Consider the following 23,958-nt stretch of genomic DNA (forward strand, 5'->3'; position numbering starts at 1 on the left):
ACCACACTATTAAAGGTAAGAAAGCCTTCTAGCATGGAATTCTACTTTAACCAACTGATCCCAGTGCAGCCTAACATTACTAAACTCCTGGTTAGAACACACACTGACCCAGTCTCTCACACACACACACACGTGCGCCGCATTCATGCACGCACGCCGCATTCATGTGTGTTGCTACGTGCTAAGCTAACGTTACTTTTATTGCTACTACAGTAGGATGCACGAACTAATCCCAGTGCAATACAGTACAAGACAACACCTATAGAATCAATGTCTATAGTTTAACCAATCCCAGTGCAGCCTAACATTCCTAAACTCCTGGTTAGTCATGCGCACACGTGCGCCGCGTTCATGTGTGTTTCTACGTGCTAGGTTAGCGTTACTTTTATTGCTAATACAGTAGGCTGCACGCACGCACGCACACATGAGCCACGTGCATGTGTGTTGCTACATATGCCACTCACCTATTACTTCACAATTCCTGGGGTGTTAACATCTCCAGTTCCCTGTGCTTTGCTGTAGTTTAGTAACTTGTAGCTGTTCCGAGTACAGCAATACAGTCCATTCAACTGAGTGTGTGTTCGTTCGGTGAAAAATGGGCGGTGACGAAACACTCCAACAGTGCAACACTATCTCTCTCTCTGTTTCTAACACAACAGCGCCACTTTTGCCCCTATTGGTACTCTAAACATAGGGACAGACATAGGTTGGGACATAGAGAGGGACATAGGGACATTGCTGAACCTTGGAGTGGTTGCACCACTCAAAAATACAGAACACAGCATTGTCATAGGTAGGGATGGAGCTTGTTAAGGTTTTATTGATAACGATCACCTTATCGAGCAGGCTTATCGAGCCGGGTCTTAATCGAGCCCACTATCGAGCATTTGCTATTTTGTGGAAAGACGGGAGACAATTCATTCTGAACAGAACCTTGTTTTTATTGGCCAGTTGTGATAGTTTGTATGCCAATAAAGTTCTAAGGTGTCACACACACACACACACCTTTCTAACAGACAGAGTCATTTCTTCTGCAACAATATATCTAATATACTAACATTACACTTTCCTCTCCCAACCCAAGGACATCCAACTGCTGTGGGAGCTGAATTGGGACATTGAATTCGACATCGGACTGATCTATGCGGATGAAGACGACACTCCGATTATCGCAAAGCAAATTTGTCAGGGAAAAATTGACGATAATGGGTTGAAGTTCCCGACTAAAGGGCTTCTTGACGTCAAAGATGTTGTTTTTCAGAAAGACTCTACAAAGTTTGTAGAAGTGAAAGATACAGCCAATTATGCCTACAAATGCATGTGGATTGGCGATAATGGTGTAGAACGTCCCATACCAGTAGATCCTCCCAAACCAACTCCAAAAACCAAAAAACAAAAACCGTGAGATTCTGAATAGAGAGAGGTCTGAAAGGAGTGAACATAAAAGAGTAATGTAAAGTCATCCGCATAATTTCAGACTAAATATCCCCACCCCACCACGTCCCCATCTTCCTCCTCTCTCTTCTTTTTTTTTTGTCATCTTTTTCAACAGAGTAGATACAGCACAACAAACCACAAGCTGAGGCGCTACTTTAAAGTTCAGAAACAGGTAGCCTATTAGCCCATCATCAGCCAGCCAAATCCAGCCCAAATCTGATTTTGTATTGAGATTGGAGTTGGATTGTTTTGTTTTGTTTTTATCTGAACAAGGCTAAGTAATGTGAATCGAATCAGATCTTTTTTGCTGTTCAGACTTGAAAACTTGATAAAATCAGATTCCAATCTTGATAGGCCAAAAACCTGATATGGGCTGCCAGTGTGAACATAGCTTTATGCCATTAGCTCAAAACCAAATTTTACTCAGATCTAGGGGTTGGAGCTGTTCTGTTGTGCTCCTGCTCCGACCAGCAGCTTCATTACTGGGTTTTCCTCTCCAGACACCTGACTTCTGCTGTGTGCATTTTTGATGTTGGGGAATTGAGAGTTGCTGCTGGTCAAACTCAAGTTTGAATCCACATTGTGTTATTAGGGGAGCACACTGTACACATAGCTTAGCTGAAACAGCGTCAACATGTTCGAACTTCACATGGTTGTAGGTGCCAGCGATTCAAAGCCCAATTTGGGTCGTAAATGACCAGGTTGTCACACACCACACGCCGGGATGAAATCACCAGTGCTCCTGTCCAAAACATAAACTATGCATACCGAGCACATAACCAAATAGTCTGCATATAGTTTGGCTGCACACTTTGCCGGCCTGCCGGGTATGGACTAGTTGTTATGTATTGGCTGCTCTTGCCAACCGTTCTGTTGCTGTGCTTAAGCCATGATCTTATAGCCAAAAGAGCAAATCTTTGATCAGATGCATCCAGCCATTTACAGGATGAATAGATTTTGTGTATTTGTATGTCTCTCATTAGCCTGGTAAACCATCCCAGTCACATTTTTTGTCATCTTTTTCTGTTTATAATAAAAACGTAATTGATAGGCCTATCATTACGACCTTGTGTATGCGTTTGTTCATTGGTTGTGTTTTTAATCTTCTCTATGCCTCTGTTTGTATAGGTTTGTGAATGTCTCTCTTTGTTGACATCTGTGTGTGATGCGCTGCAGGTGTGCTTGACTGATTGAATGAGTAAAGGATACAGTGAGTAGGTTGTTCCTTTTTGGTCTATCTATCCAGGTTGGAATCAACCTGGATCTGAACAGCAAACAGAAAACACATGGAAAATAGTTAAATAGCCAATCAGATTTGAACCACATTACTGCTTTGAAATGAGATCCAAATCAGACTTCTAAAGAGATGTCTCAGTCCTACATCATACGATAGAAATGGCAAGTACAAGTTAAGGTACTTTTATTTATTGGAGTATTTCAATTTTGAATACTTTTACTTCTACTCCACTACATTTCAGCGGCAAATATTGTACTTTCACTCCTATTATTTGAAAACTTTAGTTACGAGTTACTTTGTAGATTTGTATTATTTATATTATTACAAAACCTACATTAACCGCTTCACCCCAATATACATTTCGGCTATTTGAAAATAGCCAATCTACAATCTCACAATACATCATGATGCAACGCATTGAGAGCTTGTATATCACTGGTCCCCAGAGGTAGTTTTATGCACAAACGTGCACATTTGGTGTCTGTGCATGTAATTTATTAAGCCTAAGGCTATAGGGGTTTTGTAACAATCATGGTTAAAATGTATTGTATTTCACTGTCACTTCTATTCAGGTGTGTAAAATTGATGACCCGACATAATTTCGCGACTCCACCGTCAATGTCCCGCGACCCCAGGTTTGTTCCCAATCAATTAACATATTTGGCATTTTGATCGCAAAATTGAATGATTCTATCAACTAATATGATTCTATCTACTAATATGTAGTTATACTGTATAAGACAAATCCACAGAGGGGTGCCCTGGGCGCAGGTCAAATGTAGCCAGCTACACCTGACCTACAGGGCTCTGCTCCATGGATTACACCTCGGTAATGGTGTAGAGGGGTGCTGTGGATTCTTAGACAGATATGTCAATGTCTGAATATAAAAATATGATTTATTCACTTGTAAGTAACAGTTAACAGTCAGTCAGTCAGTCCTATTATTGTATTTGAGAAGAACCTGATTTGTAGTCTAAATAAAGCATATTTGGAATCCAGCTTTCCGCCTCCCCCTGGCCAGCCTGATGGAGGGGAAAGGAAATAGTTGGAATCATAGACATATAACGGTAGACACCTCTTCCGGCTCTGGGGCATCTGTATCTCAACGGAAGGCAACATGGAGGCGATGGCGATGCGTGATGATTGCATTGGCAAGCTTTCCCGAGATTCCTTGCGAAGCATACTGTAGCTGAAGAAAAACGGAAGAATGGAAGGGGCCAATCAGAGGTGCGTGCCTTCAAGATTCTGTTTGACTTCCTCCTCCTGTTGCAGACAGGTCGCTCCAACCAGAGCCATAGAGTAAGACAGAGTTAAGACAGAAAACAGCCCGCTAACATTGTTAATGTACTCACGCGAGCCAATGGACTCCAATGCATTCCGTAAACTTCAGGTTGTCCCTTTTCAATAGAAGTGTATGTAGAAGCGCCTGGCCCCATGAAGTGAACGGAGTTGTGGTAACGTAACTGTCTTATTCTATGGCTCTGGTTGGAGCACAGGGCAGCTGCAGTTGGAGTTGGAATGAGTACATTGATGGTGTGAAAAGTGGCTCTAGTATTGACTGATATTGACAAATATAATAAATTCTATTTGGCATTCTCAAATAACCATTACAGGATCTTCTTCGGGTCAGTTTAGCATGCACAGCACAACTTTACAAGTACATGTAAAGTACAAGGAAATGCAAAGTACTGTATTCCCAAGTCCCAAATATAAGACTACTCTGATTATAAGACAACCCCCATTTGTACTCATTTGTAGAAAAGGAATATTGAATGTCAAATAGTCTAGTCCCCGATTATAATACGACCCCGTTTTCTAGTATATTTCCAAAAAATGTAGTCTTATTATTATTCAAGTATTTTTATTGAAGTTTGCACATTAGACAGGACAGCCAACAGATACATGACAACAATTACAGAACCGATACAGGACAAAACACCAGTACTCAACATTCATGTATAAAATATAAAAGTCTGAAATACAATGTAAAAAAATATTCAGACCAATAGGTACACAATACAAACCATTAGGTTTTTAACTATATGCGAGACTACTCCTCAATGTAAAACAGGATACATGTATGCAGAAGCAACTTGCACTAGACAACATGATTTACAAATGAAGAAGGATAAATAAACAAACAGTACAACTTAACTCTGTGTCATTGTTCCGACGGCACGTACTGTAGGTCCGACTCGTCGCATTAACCGCATGCGAAGCCACCTATTTGGAGTAATGGGATGTCGGAGTTATGACAATGCTCATCAGCCCACCCTGAAGTCATATCTTGCTGGTGGTTTTGGGGAGCTGGGAAGAGGGGACTCCCATTCACTCATGTTGTGCCTCCTTAGGCAGGGGCCATAACAATATTGTTGAATAATTTAGATTTATAAGATGAACTGAGATAAAGAATCTCCACGCCTCATGAGCAGGCCTGGCTTGAGATGAGCATCTATGTTAGCCCCTAGCACAATACAATCTAATTTAACAATTCCTCAATTTAATTTATCAATGTAAGCATGGCAAAATACAGCTGCCACTCCAAATCAACAGAGTAGATACAGCACAACAAACCACAAGCTGAGGCGCTACTTTAAAGTTCAGAAACAGGTAGCCTATTAGCCCATCATCAGCCAGCCAAATCCAGCCCAAATCTGATTTTGTATTGAGATTGGAGTTGGATTGTTTTGTTTTGTTTTTATCTGAACAAGGCTAAGTAATGTGAATCGAATCAGATCTTTTTTGCTGTTCAGACTTGAAAACTTGATAAAATCAGATTCCAATCTTGATAGGCCAAAAACCTGATATGGGCTGCCAGTGTGAACATAGCTTTATGCCATTAGCTCAAAACCAAATTTTACTCAGATCTAGGGGTTGGAGCTGTTCTGTTGTGCTCCTGCTCCGACCAGCAGCTTCATTACTGGGTTTTCCTCTCCAGACACCTGACTTCTGCTGTGTGCATTTTTGATGTTGGGGAATTGAGAGTTGCTGCTGGTCAAACTCAAGTTTGAATCCACATTGTGTTATTAGGGGAGCACACTGTACACATAGCTTAGCTGAAACAGCGTCAACATGTTCGAACTTCACATGGTTGTAGGTGCCAGCGATTCAAAGCCCAATTTGGGTCGTAAATGACCAGGTTGTCACACACCACACGCCGGGATGAAATCACCAGTGCTCCTGTCCAAAACATAAACTATGCATACCGAGCACATAACCAAATAGTCTGCATATAGTTTGGCTGCACACTTTGCCGGACTGCCGGGTATGGACTAGTTGTTATGTATTGGCTGCTCTTGCCAACCGTTCTGTTGCTGTGCTTAAGCCATGATCTTATAGCCAAAAGAGCAAATCTTTGATCAGATGCATCCAGCCATTTACAGGATGAATAGATTTTGTGTATTTGTATGTCTCTCATTAGCCTGGTAAACCATCCCAGTCACATGAATTCACATATCATTTTAATATGAATTCGCCAGGAGAGTGTGTGGGTTGAAACAAACAAAAAGGAAACACAGAAACAACAATCGTTTAACCCCATCGGCCATGGTGCATTTTGTCTCTGTCGGGGGCTCAGCCTAAAAGTAGCCAAGCCAACCACGCCGGCAAAACATACTGGTTTCTCACATGTACTAACGTATATCTAATATGTTGTTTATTCTTTTGGACTCTGATAAGTCCTGGAATAGATGCGCTGTGATTGACCAGTAGTCACTTGAGTGGCAGCGTGACATAGCGTCCCTTCCACAATTCCTGCGCATTTCCTCCCCCAGTGTAAATTGTTCCGCCCCTCCTTTGACACACATGGCTCCAACAAACTGCAGCGGCCAATGAGGCACATACTTTTTTTTGCAGTCACACCTGTGTGTGATTGCGGCACACAGAAATCAATAAAGTTGAGTGAATGAAGTCAAGAATAACTAAACTAAATAGATTTTTTTTTCGCTAAGAAAACATTGAGGGGTGCCAAAACCTTTATAAAAACTTCCTAAGTGGGTCTAAGAACAAATTTCCTCTTAAGAACTTCTTAAGAATGGTTGCCGCATGAGGCCCACTATTCCTAAATAAAGTGGTTTATTCTTTTTAAAACAATATTTTATGGAGTTCTTATAACTTTCAGCTTTTAGCATGAAATTACCTTAAATAGAAACTGACAGTGAACATTGTCATGTCACCGGCTTCAATTTCCATTCGGGCGGCCATGTCGAGGAAGTACCCATTTTATTGTTGTGCTATTGTGTTATTCACCATAGGGGAAGTGGTGGGGGATTAAATTTGGTATAGCCATCATGAACGATGGGGGCAACCCTAGTCTTGCGTAGCCAGACAACTGCTCCACAATCTCTGAAGACCGGAAGCATTTGAAAATTGTGGAAAGCAACAGCCTGACCACTTCTGTGCACGCCGGTTTGGTGTTTTCTGTGCAGGTGTTACAAATATGGTTCATATAAACTGTTGAGGAAAACTTGACAGAACACGACTCACTCTATAACAAACTGTTGTCATGACTACGGCTTTGAAAACCCACTACCTACTACTAATATTAATGCTACCGAGCTGAAATTAGATGACATCCGATATTCACACATTTGCATGCTCAATAGAGCGTCGCAGTCCCGCCTCCTACCCTGGACCAGGAAATGAAACCCAATGCATTTTCCTCATAGACATTTCTTAAAGTATTTATTTAAAGACGGTTACGCCGCGGACAAAGCCAACTCGAGTCGTGACAACTCATGACAGCACAAACAATATTTTGGACCAAACAAATAATTAGAAAGAAGAAAAAACGGCAGGTTACAACACTTTTTTTGTTGTTTTTCTTCTTTGTAATTATTTGTTTGGTCCAAAATATTGTTTGTGTTGTCATGAGTTGTCACGACTCGAGTTGGCTTTGTCCGCGGCGTAACCGTCTTTAAATAAATACTTTAAGAAATGTCTATGGGAAAAATGCATTGGGTTTAATTTCCTGGTCCAGGGTAGGAGGCGGGACTGCAACGCTCTATAGCCTACCTCCAAGTAAATTTAACTTGGGCTATACAATTAAGGTGGTTGTATTTTGTCTCCCTGCTCTTCTACTGAGACATATACATCGATAAAGTCAACCAAAGAATAAGATTCCTGTACACTACAGGATCTCCTCACTGGTCGACAAAAATACCTTGCAGACCCTAACCCTAAAGGATCCCTCACAAGGCTTCCTCAACTGTCTACCACAGCACCTCAAAGGCTCTTAAAACAAGGCTCCAGACATCCCGAAAAAAACTGGTCAAGCTACTAGTTGGCCTTACTCCCAGACCCCATGTCACCCATGCCCATTTTGATAGGGTGGAATGGCTTGGGGTTAACGACAGAGTATACAGCAACTTGCAATGGGCCTGGTCTACAAGATTCACTACACCACTTAGCTACCTATGTACCTGTCAAAATACTTCCTTAATGTCAACAAAGTCCACAATCACAATACCAGAGGGAGTTCAATAAACGTGCAACCCAGATTCGGCTCAAACAATTTGCTATTTTCATAGAAGTGTATATTTGTCAAATGTTCTGATGAATTGAAAATGGAGGACCCTGATGTAAACAAGTCTTAGTGCTTTTTCGGCAGTTTTTGTATATTGACCTGTACTTTCGTTTGAACTGTACCCATTCTACTGTGAATTAAATGTTCAATATCAATCAATCGTGTCAAAGGTCATGTCTCACCTAGACACAGGATGTGACATGAATTTTGACACGATGGTCAAGATTCAAATTATCCCCTGAGCAAGCAGGGCTCTATTAGCTCAATGGTTCCTATGAAACCGGGTTCAAATCTGGGGAAAGAGGAAATGTACAGTGCACCTTGTATAGGAGGACCCAGGCAAAACTGGCATGTGTTAAACACTCAATAGACCTGAGCTCCATTCACGATTCACCATCATATGTAACATTTTGAAATCTGTTTGGAGGGGTCGTGTAGAAGCAAACTATGATATGGGCTCAGTCAGTGAAAAGGGGATGATGACCATTCCATTTCCATTGGCCTATATATTTGCACTACATACACGGGGGCCTTCGATTTTGTCAAGACTAGCCTTAGCCTACGTATTAGCTAATGGCGCCCTCGTGTGGCAGCACACTCGTGCAGGCAAGCTGCAATACCAGTGGTAGGCCTCTACAGATCCAGATGTGCCAGAGCCGCACCGCACATAATGACTGAAACGAATCATGATTGAATGACCTCCTCATTCTGCACACGTCCACCAGTCCAGAGTTGTGGTATTTGAATAAACTCTGTATAGAGGGTATGCGCGTGACATCATCATCATAGTTATGTGGAAACGCCTACTGAGTGTCAAAAAACTACTTTCTGGCCTTGACAGCCCATACATCCAAACAGAAAAGTCCTATCTGATTGCATTAAACGACATTAAACAAAGTTAAACTCACTTTACCACTCACTTTGCCACTCGATCTGCCATTCACTTTATGCATGCGCATACCCTCTATTGTAGGCTACGGAGTTTAAAGAACAGACTGAGTCTCTGTCTGACTGAGACATATGATGTGCCTGCCTACCATTATTTATTAAATTGGTTGGAATTAATATTAAAAAAATCAGATTGATCAAAGATCATCCCCAATCATATCGACCACGGACCACTGCTCCATATCATATGGCGAAAGTAACGCAACCATATCTGGATCTACGCGTAACGCGTCTCAGAGTGAAAACAAGTTTTGTGACTGTATGAGAACGTAGCTCCTGTCACAAGTGGCGAGGAAGGCGAGAGCAGTGAGAGTGAGAGGGGGAGGGAGGGGGGAGTTTGAGTGGACAGGCAGCAGGGTAACGGAGGGGGTGGTGTTTGGCTCGGTAAAGACGGGGAGTGAACGAGCAGAGGGGAAACCAGCTGATCTGGCCCTTTAAATCACAAATACAACGCATTCGGAGGTGAGTTTCGAGATATTCGGGGATTTCTGTGTATACATTACATTGTACATTTAATTTAATGTAACTGGTCTGTTGTTCGGCATAGCCTACGCTTCTTCTTTTCTTTTCTTGTTTTTGGCCGTTTATGTGCTCTTCTTGCAATCCTGGGTTTTGGTCACCGAAGGCGGCTGTAGCTGAGAAGGCTTCATCGGTGTCACGAATTCGGATTTCCCAAGCCTTGGCCGAGAGAGAGGGTGGGGAGGAGAAGTGGGGACGGGCCGGGGTCAGTGGAAGATTTCGTATACAGCTCGAGTGGGCTAGCATTAGAGATCCCACAAGCATAGAATATCGGAAGTGTCTTCTGGGTTTGTGTGGGCCTAAACTGCTCAGTTTGCGTAATGCGTATTAGCGGAAAATAAAGACATGCGCTCCAGCCTTATTAGCCTATTCCCATTGTCGGTCTAGAGGCTGGCTGTAGCTTTACCTCCTTCAAAACACGTTACCACCCTAGCTGTTCCCACAGCTAACAATCAGGGCCTATGCATTTTACAACCTGAAGCGGTCTTTATCGGTTGTTTCTTGTTTGTAAGGCTTTCAGAAATGTCGCTGGCTTTAATTGTGTGTGTGTGTGTGTGTGTGTGTGTGTGTGTGTGTGCGTGCGTGCGCGCGTGTGTGCATGTAGCCTATGCACAGCCATGGGAGAGGGGACATGCTGTTCTATCCATCAAAATGCCCGCATTGTGTTTTCACACGCTTTGGAGGGCCTATAGTGGAGGACAGGACATGGCTATCTGCCGCGATCAGTGCTGACTTATATGATCAATAAGATTGAACAATTTGCCCCTGAGTGTGGCTCATGAATGCTCGCATGGCGCGTCCTCGCTATACCGTTTTTGACAACCGCCGGATCTGACAGTATAGTAAATAATATATGGACCCGTCCGATAAAATGACAGCAGCACACATGTTCATGTTCGATTCTCTGCGTCGCGTTTAAGAGAATCCAGGTGTTTATTGAGATTAATGCTCGTACACCTTCTCTTATTTAGTACTAGCCTAATGTGCCATATCCGAAAGTTTGACAAATCAACAGGCTAATGAAATCAGTGGTGTGCTTAGCCTAATGGAATAATAGATATAATTATACAATACAATAGAATTCTAATAGAATATACAATACAATGAAATTGACCTGTCTGTCAGTTTCGGTTATAACTGGCAAAATTGGCTATATGCTAGCCTACTTTACACTTAAGCAGAGAACTATTTAAATCTTTTTTCCCTTCTTTTTTTCAAGTAGAATTAATGATATTAAAACTAAATATTCTATAATTGGAAGTTGCTTGTTATAATTCAATAATTTACCAGGCAGCCACCAGTGTTGGAAAGTAACTAAAGTAACTTAAAGTATTACCTTTTTTCCAGTAGCCTAACTAGTAATATAACTAATTACTTTACATTTTGAGTAATATAATATTACCAGATAGCCTATGTTACTATTTTCCAAAAGTAACTAGTTACTATTTTCACAAGCCTTGGTGGTAGGCCTACTGGGCTTGGGTGTTTTAATTGTAGACTGGGTTGGGATGGAGTTGCTTTGCAGGCTGCTGATCCAGTCTAGATCTAGGCTCTAGAACAGATACAGAAACGATGCACACTTGTCTGCAAGTGTGAATTATCGGCGGGCCTTAAACCGTCTGGAACAAATTTGGTAGTGTTAGACTTTTGGGGACAAAATATGCAATTACTGCAGGATGGAATCCTGTAACCAAATGGACCCTTGCAGGTCCTTTTGGTTACATATACACTCTTAAGCCCAAACCACACCAAAGGGTCGGGTTGGGACAAAACTGTTTCTATGGTAAACCACACCAATGCAACTCATTGAGTTGCAAGGAGTTGCATGGTGTGGTTTAGGCCTACCTTAAAAACACAACCCGACCCTTTGGTGTGGTTTGGGCTTTAGAGTTAAATTAATCTTGATTATTTTACTGCGCAGTATGTCCTCCTGCTGCTGTTGAGGACATTTGAGGAGAATAGTGAAAGTAGGCCTGCTACGTGGTGATTCTCCGCTCAGATATACTTCTTAACAAACACAATGTGATGACAAAGTCTGTCTGTCACACTTTGACACTGTGTGCACTGCAGAGAGAAAGAGTCACTCAAAACCTGATCAGAAACAGGAAATCAGAGAGAGACCCCATTAAAATAATAGTGGTATAGTCTCCCTAACCGCCCATCTCTCCGTCACACACACGCACGGACACACGCACACACGCACGCACGCACGCACGCACGCACACACACACACACACACACACACACACACACACACACACTAATTACAGACATGAATCTCATAGCTACTCCACACAGCAGAAGTAATTAAAGCAAGACTTGGAGAGAGAGAGAGAGAGAGAGAGAGAGAGGCACAGAGAGACAGACAGACGGAGAGAGAATGTCCACATTATGAAGAGAACGTATGATTTGACTAAATCATGCTTTTAGTGTGCATTGGAAACTAGTACTAGACCACTGAATCCATGCAGTGCTGTATCATGTGTGTTTCAAATGCTAGGGGTGTCAGTGTTGTTCGCCTAATCACAGAACAGTTATTTCTGTTTTATGATTAAACATCAATACAAACTATATAATATAGTTATAAAAGTGTCTATTGTTTATTTATTTTTCCTGTTATATGTGCAGTAAAATTGTGAGTATTAATTTAACTCAAATGCTATGTAAACATACAAATGAAACCAAATGGACCCTTACAGGTCAATTTAGTTACATGTATACACTTTCAGAGATACAAGTGAATAATTAACACAACAGTGTTTCTATTCAGTCAACAGCCAACTCACCTCTTCAACTCACCTGTGCCCTTCAGACCTGGAGAGATCAATGTGAACTCAGCTACTCAGCATTTGTGTGACTTGGTGACTGTCCTCAGCCCAGCAGTGTCCAGAAGTTGTCTGTGGCAGTTGCAGCGCTTCATTCAGACAGAGCAGAACCCATTCTGCGTATCATCTGTCAGGTATCTGCGTGCACATGAATTGCGCTTTCCCTCAACTTTATTGCTTATCATGCAAATGTTATAATTGTATTTCCATTGTGCATTTTCCATTACAAACATGCCATCTAAGCATGTTTTAGAGATGTACTCTAGTGTTTACTACCACACACTCACCACATGGTGGTGGTATAACTAGCATTACAGTTACTGTAAGGATCTGAGGAGCCTATTAAAACGCACTTACACGTGTACTTTTTATTTGCATTATAATCCCCATAGGGCAGGGTTCCCCAATAGGCGGCCCACGGGCCATTTGCGGCCCGCGGAGCGCCCCCTTGCGGCCCGCGGAAGAATTTCAAAATTCTATCTGGGGGTCCCAGATATAAATGGCATTAAATGGGGGTCAGTAGCCTATGCATGTCAAACTGGGCATCCTTTTCAAATGGGGTCTTGCCCTGAAAATGAATTTTCAGGGCAAGACCTCGACCTCACGTGTGCGGACTCGGCCCCCAGCCTGGTACCCTAGTCAAAATATGGCCCTTGACGAAAATGTATTGGGGAACCCTGCCATAGGGGGATTTTAGATCGCCTCATATAAGAACTGTGTTTGAAAAATAAACATGTCATCCCGGCCGTTTCACTCATATGGATATGAAGAATCAAATGTTACTGCTACTGAATTAGTTACATTTTCGCTAGAAGCAGACTATCATATATGAGTGACTGACTGTTGCAAACGATACAGAGACACCTCCCTGACAATAACGCCGAGACAGCTTGTTTATTTTTGGACCACAACGCTTATAGTAGACGATATTAAGATCATCCCATGTTATTCTCCATAGAGAAATTACTTCCGCGAACCAGGGGAATCGAAGGGATGAGCGAGTTACGTCAGGACTTCGGTGCTCTATACACGTCTTTTTGTTTGCCTCTCCTTCTTGAATGTACTCCTTGTGTTTCATGCATGCACACTGCCATTCACTTCCTTGTTTACGGCCCGATTAGAATGGCTCATAAGTCACAACTCTAAATCTAGAGAGCTCTCAATGGTCCCCAAAGCGCAATGTTCTGTCTTCATTTCTGACTGCAGCATGCATTTCGTTTGGAATATAAACACTTCTAGAGAGAATTTAGGTGTACCAGCATGAGGTAAGAATGGAAGATTATGCCTCCCGGTTTTTGGGGCGAACGGAAGGCGGGGCTTTTCAGAGTAAAATCTACCATCTGCTGGCACTCTAGCGCCTTTATTTTGAAGAATTCCCCGGCATTAATTCCTATTGAACACATCACCAGCAGCCTACCATCAGAACCAGTGCTGCTTGAGGCCTAGAGTAGACCATGGGATATTTCTCATTTTATTTTAACAGGCTTAACACATCTTGGAGCAAAAGAGATAATGAGAGCTATGCAACAGAAAGCCAACTATTAGGGGACTAAGGGCTTCATTTTTGTCACCGCTAAACCCCATATCCCTAAACTTCTTCTCCTTTTTTTTTACTATTTTGAAAAACATTTTTGAATAGTTCAACTAGCCAATCTACATTGACACGTTGTGAGCTTGTAGACTGGCCATTTTAACTATTCAAAAATGTTTTGCAAAATAGTAAAAAAAAAAAAAAAGGCAAAGAAGTTTAGGCATAAGGGGTTTAGCGGTGACGAAAATGTAGCCCTAACTATTAGGGCATTTGAACACTGATGCCTGCCAGTCAATGTGGGACAGCTAGTCAATGCACTTAAGCCTCTCCAACTGATCCAAAATGCTGCAGCTCGCTTGGTCTTCAACCAGCCAAAATTCTCACATGTCTCCCCACTTCTCCGCTCCCGGTCGCTGCCCGCACAGAATACAAAACTCTGATGCTGGCATTCAAAGCAACTAAAGGTATGGCTCCCCCATATCTTGCAAGTATGATTGAACCCTATAAACCCTCCCGCGCACTCAGATCAGCCAACGCAGGGAAGCTGGAAGTACCCTCACTAAAAACGCTGGGACAGCGCTCCACACGTCCCAAACTCTTCTCCCTTCTGGCTCCAAAACTGTGGAATGCACTTCCCATTGCAGTCAGAACTGCAGCATCACTCCCAATCTTCCGTCGTAGTCTGAAAACCCACCTTTTCAGACTCCATCATGGCCCGTAGCACTTACCCTACCCCCTTAGATAGCACTTTTTGTAGACTCAGATAGAATTTGATACAGACTTATAGCATGTTATGTAGACCACTAGAATTGCATTGTATGTAGTCATAGCACTTCATAGTACATATGTATAGCATAGTATAGTATATATGTATTGTTTATATGTATAGTTTCATTATATAGATATTCCACTGTTGTGTTTCATGATAACTACTTTTATGTATGTGATGTCTGCTAAATGCCTAAATTGTAGGTTCTCAATTTGTGGGACATCTGAAAAGTCCTGGAAAAGAGGGACTGTCCCACGCAATGAGGGATATCTGGTCGCCCTAAGTGCTGCTTTATGTGTGTCTTGTGGACAAAATAATTGGGTACTCAAAAACTAAAAAAGAAATCGGCCAGCAACGAACAAAAAATAAATAAAAATCTGATTCCGATTGTGAAGCCAAATTGTGGAGTTCTCTTTTAAATGAATAAAGACATAATTAAATTATTCGTATAGCCTATCCCTATACAGTATAAGATAAACAATACATTTTTTAATCTTTAATGAACGTTTCATTTTTACTTTATACCCTGAGATGGCTGCCAGCTGCCACACCATTTCATTGTACTGTATGCCAACCTAATCAACATTCGGGATGAATAATAGTTGTGAGTTTATAACTTAACTTTCCTCCCTCTTTCCATCTCTGTCTTTTCTATGTCTGTACATGTGCCTGCATACTGTCCCCACTCCCTCTATCTATATCTATATCTCTATCAGTTTTCTGGGGTGTTGGTGTATTCTGATGGATCAGTATGTCTACAACTAATAACATTGCCCAGGCCAGGAAACTGGTTGAACAACTGAGGATCGAGGCAGGGATCGAACGCATCAAGGTACACCATGGAATGGCACTGATGGCGCGCACGTGTATGTGTGTGTGTGTGTGTGTGTGTGTGTGTGTGTGTGTGTGTGTGTGTGTGTGTGTGTGTGTGTGGCGTGCGTGCACACTTGCCATTCTTTCTTGTCACCTTTCCTTCTGCTCTTTTTGTCCTTTCTCTGACCATTTATTTTCTCAGCTCTTTCCTATCTCCTATTCTTGTTCTCTCCTATTTTCAACCTCCTTCCTGTCTTCCCTGCCATTTTCCTCCCACCTTCTTTCTCCTTCTACCCTTCTCTCTTTCTCTACTTTATCCCTCCTGCCAACACTCAACCGTGCCCCCCCTTCTCTCCCTATTTCCTGCTCTCCCCTTGTCCTCCCTGGCTTCTCTCTCTCTCTCTCTCTCTCTCTCTCTCTCTCTCTCTCTCTCTCTCTCTCTCTCTCTCTCTCTCTTTCGCACAGGACCCACATGCATGCTCTCCCCTTTCCCTCCTTACAGGCCCGCGGGAAGTACTTTACACTAGCAGGGGCTGAGCATCTAGTAGGGGGTGCGAAAATGCGCGTGCATGCACGTTTTCGCGCATTTTCACACGGAAAAGTGGCTTTTACTTTCCCTCTCCACACGCAAGTTATATGAACAAACTGACAAAATGCATCATAAAAAGGCATAGGCCTATTTAGGCTACACATCATGACATTGGCAAGGCACCGATATCAAAACATATAAATTATAGCCCTATTATACAACAGACGAGCTGACAACGCAGCGTGCTTGGGCTCGGCGAACCGGGTGTTGTATCGTCATCATTCATCATAGATCCCTCCCCGTCAGAATCTAATATCGAACATTAAATTGCAGCAGCATTCAGCAGTTCAGTTGGCATGGCGGCCATAGTAATTAGTAAATACTATATTATATTTCTCACTGCAATAGTGACTATTAGAGAAATAATATAGTTAAATAGTAAATGCTTTACCTCAAACCCCAAATGTGCTCTTGCACTCCGGGGTGGTTAATTCCCTCATCATGGCATTTACTGTATATCCAACGTGTGTTACGTGTCCAGAATGTCATTATGTACGTGAGGGTAATAACGGTAGTTGCTTGGCTCATGGCTGCAGGTGCAGGGGCCGGAACACTGCTGCTGGTGCTGCTGCTGCTGTTTTTATTATTGTCCTCCTCCGACGACGACAACTCCACGACCACGACAATGTCCTCTTCAACGTTAGCACTCGTCCCCTGCTGAACACTGCTGCTGGTGCTCATGAAGGGTTCATGAACTAGACTTGATTTGGGCTTGGACCCACCAAAGAAATCACCTTTCTGAGCCATGTTGACAACAACAACACACAGTCAGGCTGACCGGAGAAATTCAAATTTGTGCGCCCTGTGCGTAAAGGTTTAAGAATACTATTTATTTTATCCTCCAACCAGTCCACTTTAACTTATATAAATAATAACGTGACATTTCTATTATTCATATATTATTATTATTTTCCTTTTTTCTCCTGTTCGAGGGGGGGCTGTGCCTGGGGGGGGAGGGGGTGCTTCAGCCCCTCCAGCACCCCTACTTCCCTCAGCCATGCCTCCTTACTGTCTCTCTCTCTCTCTCTCATTCACTCTCTCTCTCTTCATTGTTGTCCGGCAGAAACTTTGTATCTCCGTACTTCATGCCTTACTTCATTATACTACTATCGGTTATTTAAAATAACCGATACAATGCAATCTTGTAGATCGACTATTTTTGATCAATGACATATTTAACCAGTGAAAAGTATTGACAAGAGCTACATTGGATCCATTTGAACACAGGTTCTTTTTTGAGTGGTACTATAGCCACTCCTATGCAGAGCTATGTGTGTGTATTTATGTATGTATGTGTACGTGTACGTGTATGTACTGTATGTGTACACACGTACGCGTAAGGTATGTATGTGTACGAACGTGTCCGTGCTGCAACACCTAACGTGGCCAGTAAAGCACACACACAGAGGCCAGAGAGGAGTACAGTACATACAGTACAGTACAGTACAGTACAGTATTTTCTCTTTTTCCTGAAAAGTAACCGTTTTGTAGGCCTGTCACAATTATTATATAACCTAATCGTCTTGATTCATCTAATTGCAATTATTTGAGCTCATCGCGATTATTTCGCATAATTGTCATAATTGTTTCCATGTTGAAAAAAAATCTTACATTTTCAAATATAAAAATCACACCCGTGTGAAGTGAGGGCACGCTCTTATCATCGTACATCATCATGATTTAACATGTCGATTTGCTCGTCCACATATGACGTACATTCTCCATTCATTGTCAATGGGAATGCAATAACGGTACATTTGTTATTTATATGGTCCAATGTTCAATGCCAGTTATTGTATGACAATTAATCGTCAACTTAAAATGTGTAATCGTGACGGCCCTATAGTGTTTTGGACATACAAGGTTGTCCACCTGACATGTCTTCCTGGTTCTGTCCCTGCAGGTGTCCAAAGCAGCAGCAGACCTGATGAGTTACTGTGAGCAGCACGCGCGGAGTGACCCCCTGCTGGTGGGCGTGCCCACCTCCGAGAACCCCTTTAAGGACAAGAAGCCCTGCATTATCCTATAGCTGTGCTCCTCCTCTCCAGCCCTGAGACGTACACACACACACACACACACACACACACACACACACACACACACACACACACACACACACACACACACACACACACACACACACACACACACACACATAGTATACACACTTGCAGATACACAGATTCCCCCACTCGCAGACTCATATGTACATTCACAAAATACATAAATAAACTCCTCGACCCTAACCCTTTTTCATTACACACACACATACACATGACGCGCTCATCGCTGTCGGGCACACACACACACACACACACACACAGTTACTTTCCCAAAACAAACGCCATACACCGGAGCAACAGCTAGGGGCAGGCATTCTAGCTCACAGTGGCTAAAATCAGTATATCACTGAGTATAATTAAGGAAATATTCAAATATGCTGTAAAATTAACTGAAAAGGGAGATCAATAATCTGTAGGAATCTACATGCAGTAAGATTCTGAGATAAAGTATTCCTGTGTTGTGATTTGAGGGGTTTGGTTTGGAGGATGGACAGCTGATCGTGGGATGGGTGTGGGAGTTGGTACGTGTGGGCGACCAACTTGGTATTGGTCATCCCATACACAGTCATGCCAGATAGTACTAAAGCTAAAGTGCTTTAAGTAATAAAAAAAATCGAGGAAAAAGAAAAAAGAAAGAAAAAAAAACCCAGGCCAACCAGGGTGTTTAAAGTTAAGCTACTTGTGATTCGTCATGGTGAGTTAACACTTATTGGAGGTGTGAAGCCTTGGAGTAGCCAAACAGCATGTTCCCGACCAGTTTTATCAACAGACCCCGCTCCACCTCTGGAAGTCCGGGGTACATCCGTCTATGGCTCCTACCATGGCAGTCCACCGCCTCCAGTCCAAAACCCCAGCTGTGCCAATACAGACAGTAGACACCTGGATCTACATGCCGATCTACAGTGTTTCTATTTTCCACTGTGGTTTATGGTTAGTGTCGGTGGACATCAACATGCAAGCTGATATGAGATTTGCACCTATGATGTCTACTATTGTCAACATGGGAGAGTGCTCCGCACGAAACTCAAGCTATTAACCCCACACGTTTACAGCATTCTTTTCTTAAAGAAATACTAATTTGTGAATTATAACATATATCTATGTTTTATATTTTGTTGGAGCATTACTGATAGATGAAACTATAAAAACAAATTATATTTTATTTTATTTTATTTTTTATTTTGCAGTATATTTCGAGGCAGTCAGACGTTTGTTCCCCTGCTTAAAGCAGGATTTCCATTGTCTTAAGCGAAAATTAAAGGAGCTCGAATCTGTGCCAGGGGTAACGTCTGCCTGTTATTAAATGTTACGTTCTAAGTGAAGGATTCTACTGTAACACTAAGCCTCCCAGTGCTTTAACCCTGAGAGAGAGTGAGGTTCTTGAACACCGACCAGCATTCTAGTATATCACAGTTGCTGAATGAGTGGTCATGCCCTAGATTCCTAGAATCATGCTGCCTTCAAATAAAGCTAAAATAACGCAGGCCGGGGGTGAAAACCTTCAATGAAACAGTGGAATGAAGTTACCAGCTTTCCCCCTCCCTTCCTCCCCTCTCTTTCCTCCATCCTGGTCACTTGGGTCTTATAAGAGACAAGCTTCAGAGTTGGTATAATCAGTATCATAGTCCACAGTATGGGAGGAGGAAATGGATTGCTGGTGAATGCCAAGGCTGTTCTTCTCTGTTAGCCTCTCCTCCACAGAGCTCCGCTATAGACCTGCTTAAGTTTTATGTCTGACTAGCTCCTTATTGTGTTGTGGGTTGCAATTGGTCAGGGAACGGATACCAGTGAGGTACAGCAATGACCAATGAACTCATTGGCTCATTGGTAGTCTCGTGTAGCCAGACAACTATTCCACAATCTCCCAATGCTATATAGAGTCTGGAACTACATCCCCCGAAATATTTTTAAATATCTTTAAAGCTTATTTTTTCATTTCCATTTCTGCGAAGCCACAAGCTATATATGCTTAGATGGTTTTGATTTATATTAGGGTAAATCTGCGCGACTGTAAAGACGAAACAGAAGCAGGGAGGAGAAGGCTCCACTTCCGCTTTATATTTTACTCATGATTGAACTTCTGCTGCTCCGGACTGTATGATGAAAGCATTTGTAAATTGCGAGAGGCAACAGTCTGGCAACGCGAGACTAGCTCATTGGAGGTTCTAGCTGAGAAACTCTAATCACAGAGCAATTTCCTGACTCTCTTTTCCTTTACCATGCTCCTCCTCTATGAAAAACCAAACATGATTGTAAAAACAAAACACTTAAAAAAAGGATAAGATAAAACGAACTAAGTGTATAAACTTTCTTTCATATGTGCAGAAGTGTAGCTGTTTTGGTTTACTTTGAGTTTCTTCATTCTATGGAGTCCATGGAACCTGGTCAGTTGAGTATTAATTACCCTGTATAGTGTTTGTAAGATAAGATACAAAAACATTGCCCTGAACATGGAATCCCCTCTGTGGATGTTACATTTTTATTAGCTCTACTTTGCGTAAATGTTTCTGTTCTGTCAGTCAGTCAGGATTCTCTCTGTCTCGAGAGGTTCAAGAGGCTTGTGTTCCCAGAGGTTGGTTTTAACCACAGATGTGGACACAATACCTGATGAGGAACATACATACGTCTTAATATTAGACAGGAAATTAGGACCTTGTGTATTTATATGATTGTATCCTTTTAAGAGGATGAAACAACATCTGACCTCAGTTCAGTGGCTAGAACCAACCTCGTTAAAGAAGAATGATGGCAGTCGTAACATGATGAGAATCTATCTTTCTGTCTGAAGTATTTCTGAAGTCTTGTTTATAGGGAGCAGAAATAGGCTGGGAGAAGATGCTCTTACTGTATACATGCAAAGTTGCAAACAAACGTGCACGCATGCACGCACACACACACACACACACACACATACACACACACACACACACACACACACACACACACACACACACACACACACACACACACACACACACACAACGTTACATTTACAATGCAGTAGGTCCTTTGTTGTTTTAGATGAAAGTGTTTGGTTATGGAGGGGGATGGTTTTCCAGTATGGTCCGGGAGCAAAGGTCAAAGAAACTGTGAAAATTGTCCCCAAGTGATCTAGCTGGGCCGCCTTGAGCAGCATTCCTGTGGTGTAAACAGTACAAAGGCTGCCAAAGGTTCACCGTATAGGAGCCGTTTGTGCCCTCACATTTATATAACAGACATACAACAATGTTCTCTTCAAGAACGACTGCAGTGAATTAAACGGTTGAAGTTAGCTTATTGCTCATGCATGCACACTTTTGACACAGTATTACACAGCCATCGGTGGAGCCATGTTAGCTGTCGTGCAGCTCAAATGTGGGATGTTTCAGTTAACATGACATCTCTTACTGATAGACAACCCTGCTGCAAGGTGTGTTTGGGAGGAGTCTTGTGTACATGTGCGAGTGTGCACGCATGCATGTCAGCATGCATACTTCTTGCAATGCAAAGAAATATACATCTTAAGTGATTTAATGTTGTGTTTTGTGTTTTATTCAACAAGTGAACAAAATGTGTCACTAGGGGGAGATACAGTAACTGTACTTGTTTTCAGTGCGGTTTAAGTTAAGAATTAACCTAGAGACTTAGTGGCAATAACTTAAGTTGAGACAGATGCCTCCCTCCACTTACAGATATACCTGTCAAAAAAAAAACATGATTCCACAACTGAACAAGATTGAACAATGTATGATGATTACTGTTTTAGGCACACAACCGACAACCCTGAGAGCTCATCTCTTGATTGCCTTTGTTCCTTGAAGCATTTGCTTACATAATCAGAACAGGCTATGCTGAAAGAGCAGTTACAGAACAGGAGCAACGGGGGAGTGTCTTTGTCAGTATGTGATGCATGTGTGCACACTTAAGCCTCATTTATAATGAGTCGCGTGCCGGTGTCGTAAATAGCAGATCTAGAAGCTCACTACACGTCACATTCGTGGCGTGTGTATATACAGTTGGAGGCCATCGATATTGACCTTTTCTTTTTGCTGAGGTTTGCGTGATCTGCGCAAAAGGACAGTTAACCCATTTTGGGCGGGAACCCCTTTTGGTGTTTTAAACATTATGTTATAATTTAGCTATTGAAAAATAGCAGATCTACAAGCTCATAGCGCGCCACCGAGTGGCGCGCTACGAGCTTGTAGGTCTGCTATTTTTGAAAAATCGTGAAGATGTAGAAGGATTTTTTCAGGATTTAGAAGGATTTTTAAAAGTTTTGAGGTCAGGCCTAAATGGGTCAAATGATAAGGGACAATATCGGTGGCACCCAACTGTAGGTGTTCTATAGCTGAGCGCAATGGAATAGCTGGAGGTGCATGCATGAGCATATTTGCGTGCATGCACATACCGCCACATAGCACATGTGCATGCATGTCTGTTTGTGAGTCTGTGTTTTGAAAATGCGTTGAGTAAGAAAGTGCAGCCTCCAGATTACTGAGTGTTGTGTAGTAATTTTACCACATATTAAAGTCGCACAGTGCAGGGTTAGCCTAAATCTCACTGGAGAATAGGTCTTGCAATTCTTACTGGGTCACAGCAGCAGATGACAGACTCACTTCAGTGTTTAGGGCCATGCAGGTTTTAGAGGGGGGGAGGACTGGCATGCCGGGTGGAGAATACGGATGTGTGCGTTTTGTTTAGAAAATATTAACATTTCTTTGCATAATTTGCGACTAACATTTTACAAGTGAACCTTTTGAATGGCTGGATGGAGAAACAGGGACTTACTGTAAACCCCATTTTTACACATAATTGTCCACGTGCCTCTGTAAGCTACTGACCAGCAGGAGTTTATTGCCACTGTTGCTCTGTTAGGCTTTAAATACACTGAGAAATGTAATAATTGCCTAACAACAGCCAAATAATTGTTTCTGTGGGAGTCTGCCTTTTCCTAAGGTTAAGGATACAGGTCAGTGTAACTCACTCGTTTAGTGATAGTGACGTGAACTAGCCTATTTGAGGGTTGAGGAAGTACTTGACCTGAGAATAATCCATGGAAATGCACATGTCATGGTGACTGTATTGGTACTGCACTGCTACAGCAGAACCAAAGGAGTAGAAAGATGAGAGCCTGTTCAGTGGTCCTATGGTAGGAAGTTAGGAGTGCGAGAACGAAGGCAAGCAAGCACACATGCATACACACACATGAACATACACATAATACACAGCTTTCCACCCCTGACTCCCAATGTTGTTTGCAGCCAAAACTCTGAAGGATGTTCTTTGTTTTTTTTATTCATTCCATAGTTGGTTGAGCTGCAATCAGAGACAACCAATCTTAAGTCGTTGTGTGGTTTCAGAAGAATCAGAACGGTTTTCTGATTGGTTGGTTGTTAGTTTGCCTTATAGTGTATTGTGCTAATGCTGTTTTTTGGGGCATCAGATTGAATGAGTACCAGTCTTAAATTGAGATAGTAGTTCAGTAGTGGTGTGGCGCTGTTCACACACAAGCTGGCCCCAAAAATGTATTTCTGGAATTGTGGGGAGAGTCAAGGCTCCTCATTATTGGTGAACCTTGTATCAAACATCAACCATTCGGCCCTGAGCCCTGCCTGAGACTCATATTTTGTGTTCTGATCTCCTGTGTAATGCATACAGTATATATGTATCTTTTTTGCCTTGATTGATATGAAGAAAATATATCTATTTTTTGTAACTGTTCT

At 42.2% G+C, this 23,958-nt stretch overlaps 2 protein-coding genes across 5 annotated transcripts in view; both read left to right on the top strand.

Moving 5' to 3' along the window:
- The window catches only part of LOC306942129 (uncharacterized protein), a 34,264-nt gene extending 31,757 nt beyond the window's left edge, over nucleotides 1–2,507 (top strand). For all 3 annotated transcript variants that reach the window (XM_079527862.1, XM_079527863.1, XM_079527861.1), the window contains exon 7: nucleotides 1,085–2,507. In XM_079527862.1, the coding sequence (XP_079383988.1) occupies nucleotides 1,085–1,405 (321 nt within the window). In that variant the 3' untranslated portion in view covers nucleotides 1,406–2,507. The remainder of the gene's footprint in view (nucleotides 1–1,084) is intronic.
- Nucleotides 2,508–9,509: 7,002 nt separating this feature from the next.
- gng7 (guanine nucleotide binding protein (G protein), gamma 7) lies at nucleotides 9,510–19,366 on the top strand. 2 transcript variants are annotated; one of them, XM_079527850.1, is made up of 4 exons: nucleotides 9,510–9,609; nucleotides 12,479–12,625; nucleotides 15,508–15,623; nucleotides 18,097–19,366. In XM_079527850.1, the coding sequence occupies exons 3-4, from the start codon at nucleotides 15,543–15,545 to the stop codon at nucleotides 18,220–18,222; spliced, it is 207 nt and encodes a 68-aa protein (XP_079383976.1). In that variant the 5' UTR covers nucleotides 9,510–9,609; nucleotides 12,479–12,625; nucleotides 15,508–15,542; the 3' UTR covers nucleotides 18,223–19,366. The 2 variants fall into 2 exon arrangements, with proteins under 2 accessions (XP_079383976.1, XP_079383975.1); XM_079527849.1 differs by having other exon boundaries at nucleotides 9,539–9,609; nucleotides 12,437–12,625.
- The last annotated feature ends 4,592 nt before the right edge of the window (nucleotides 19,367–23,958 follow it).

Source organism: Electrona antarctica, assembly GCF_951216825.1.
Source record: "Electrona antarctica genome assembly, chromosome: 18".
NCBI lineage: Eukaryota > Metazoa > Chordata > Actinopteri > Myctophiformes > Myctophidae > Electrona > Electrona antarctica.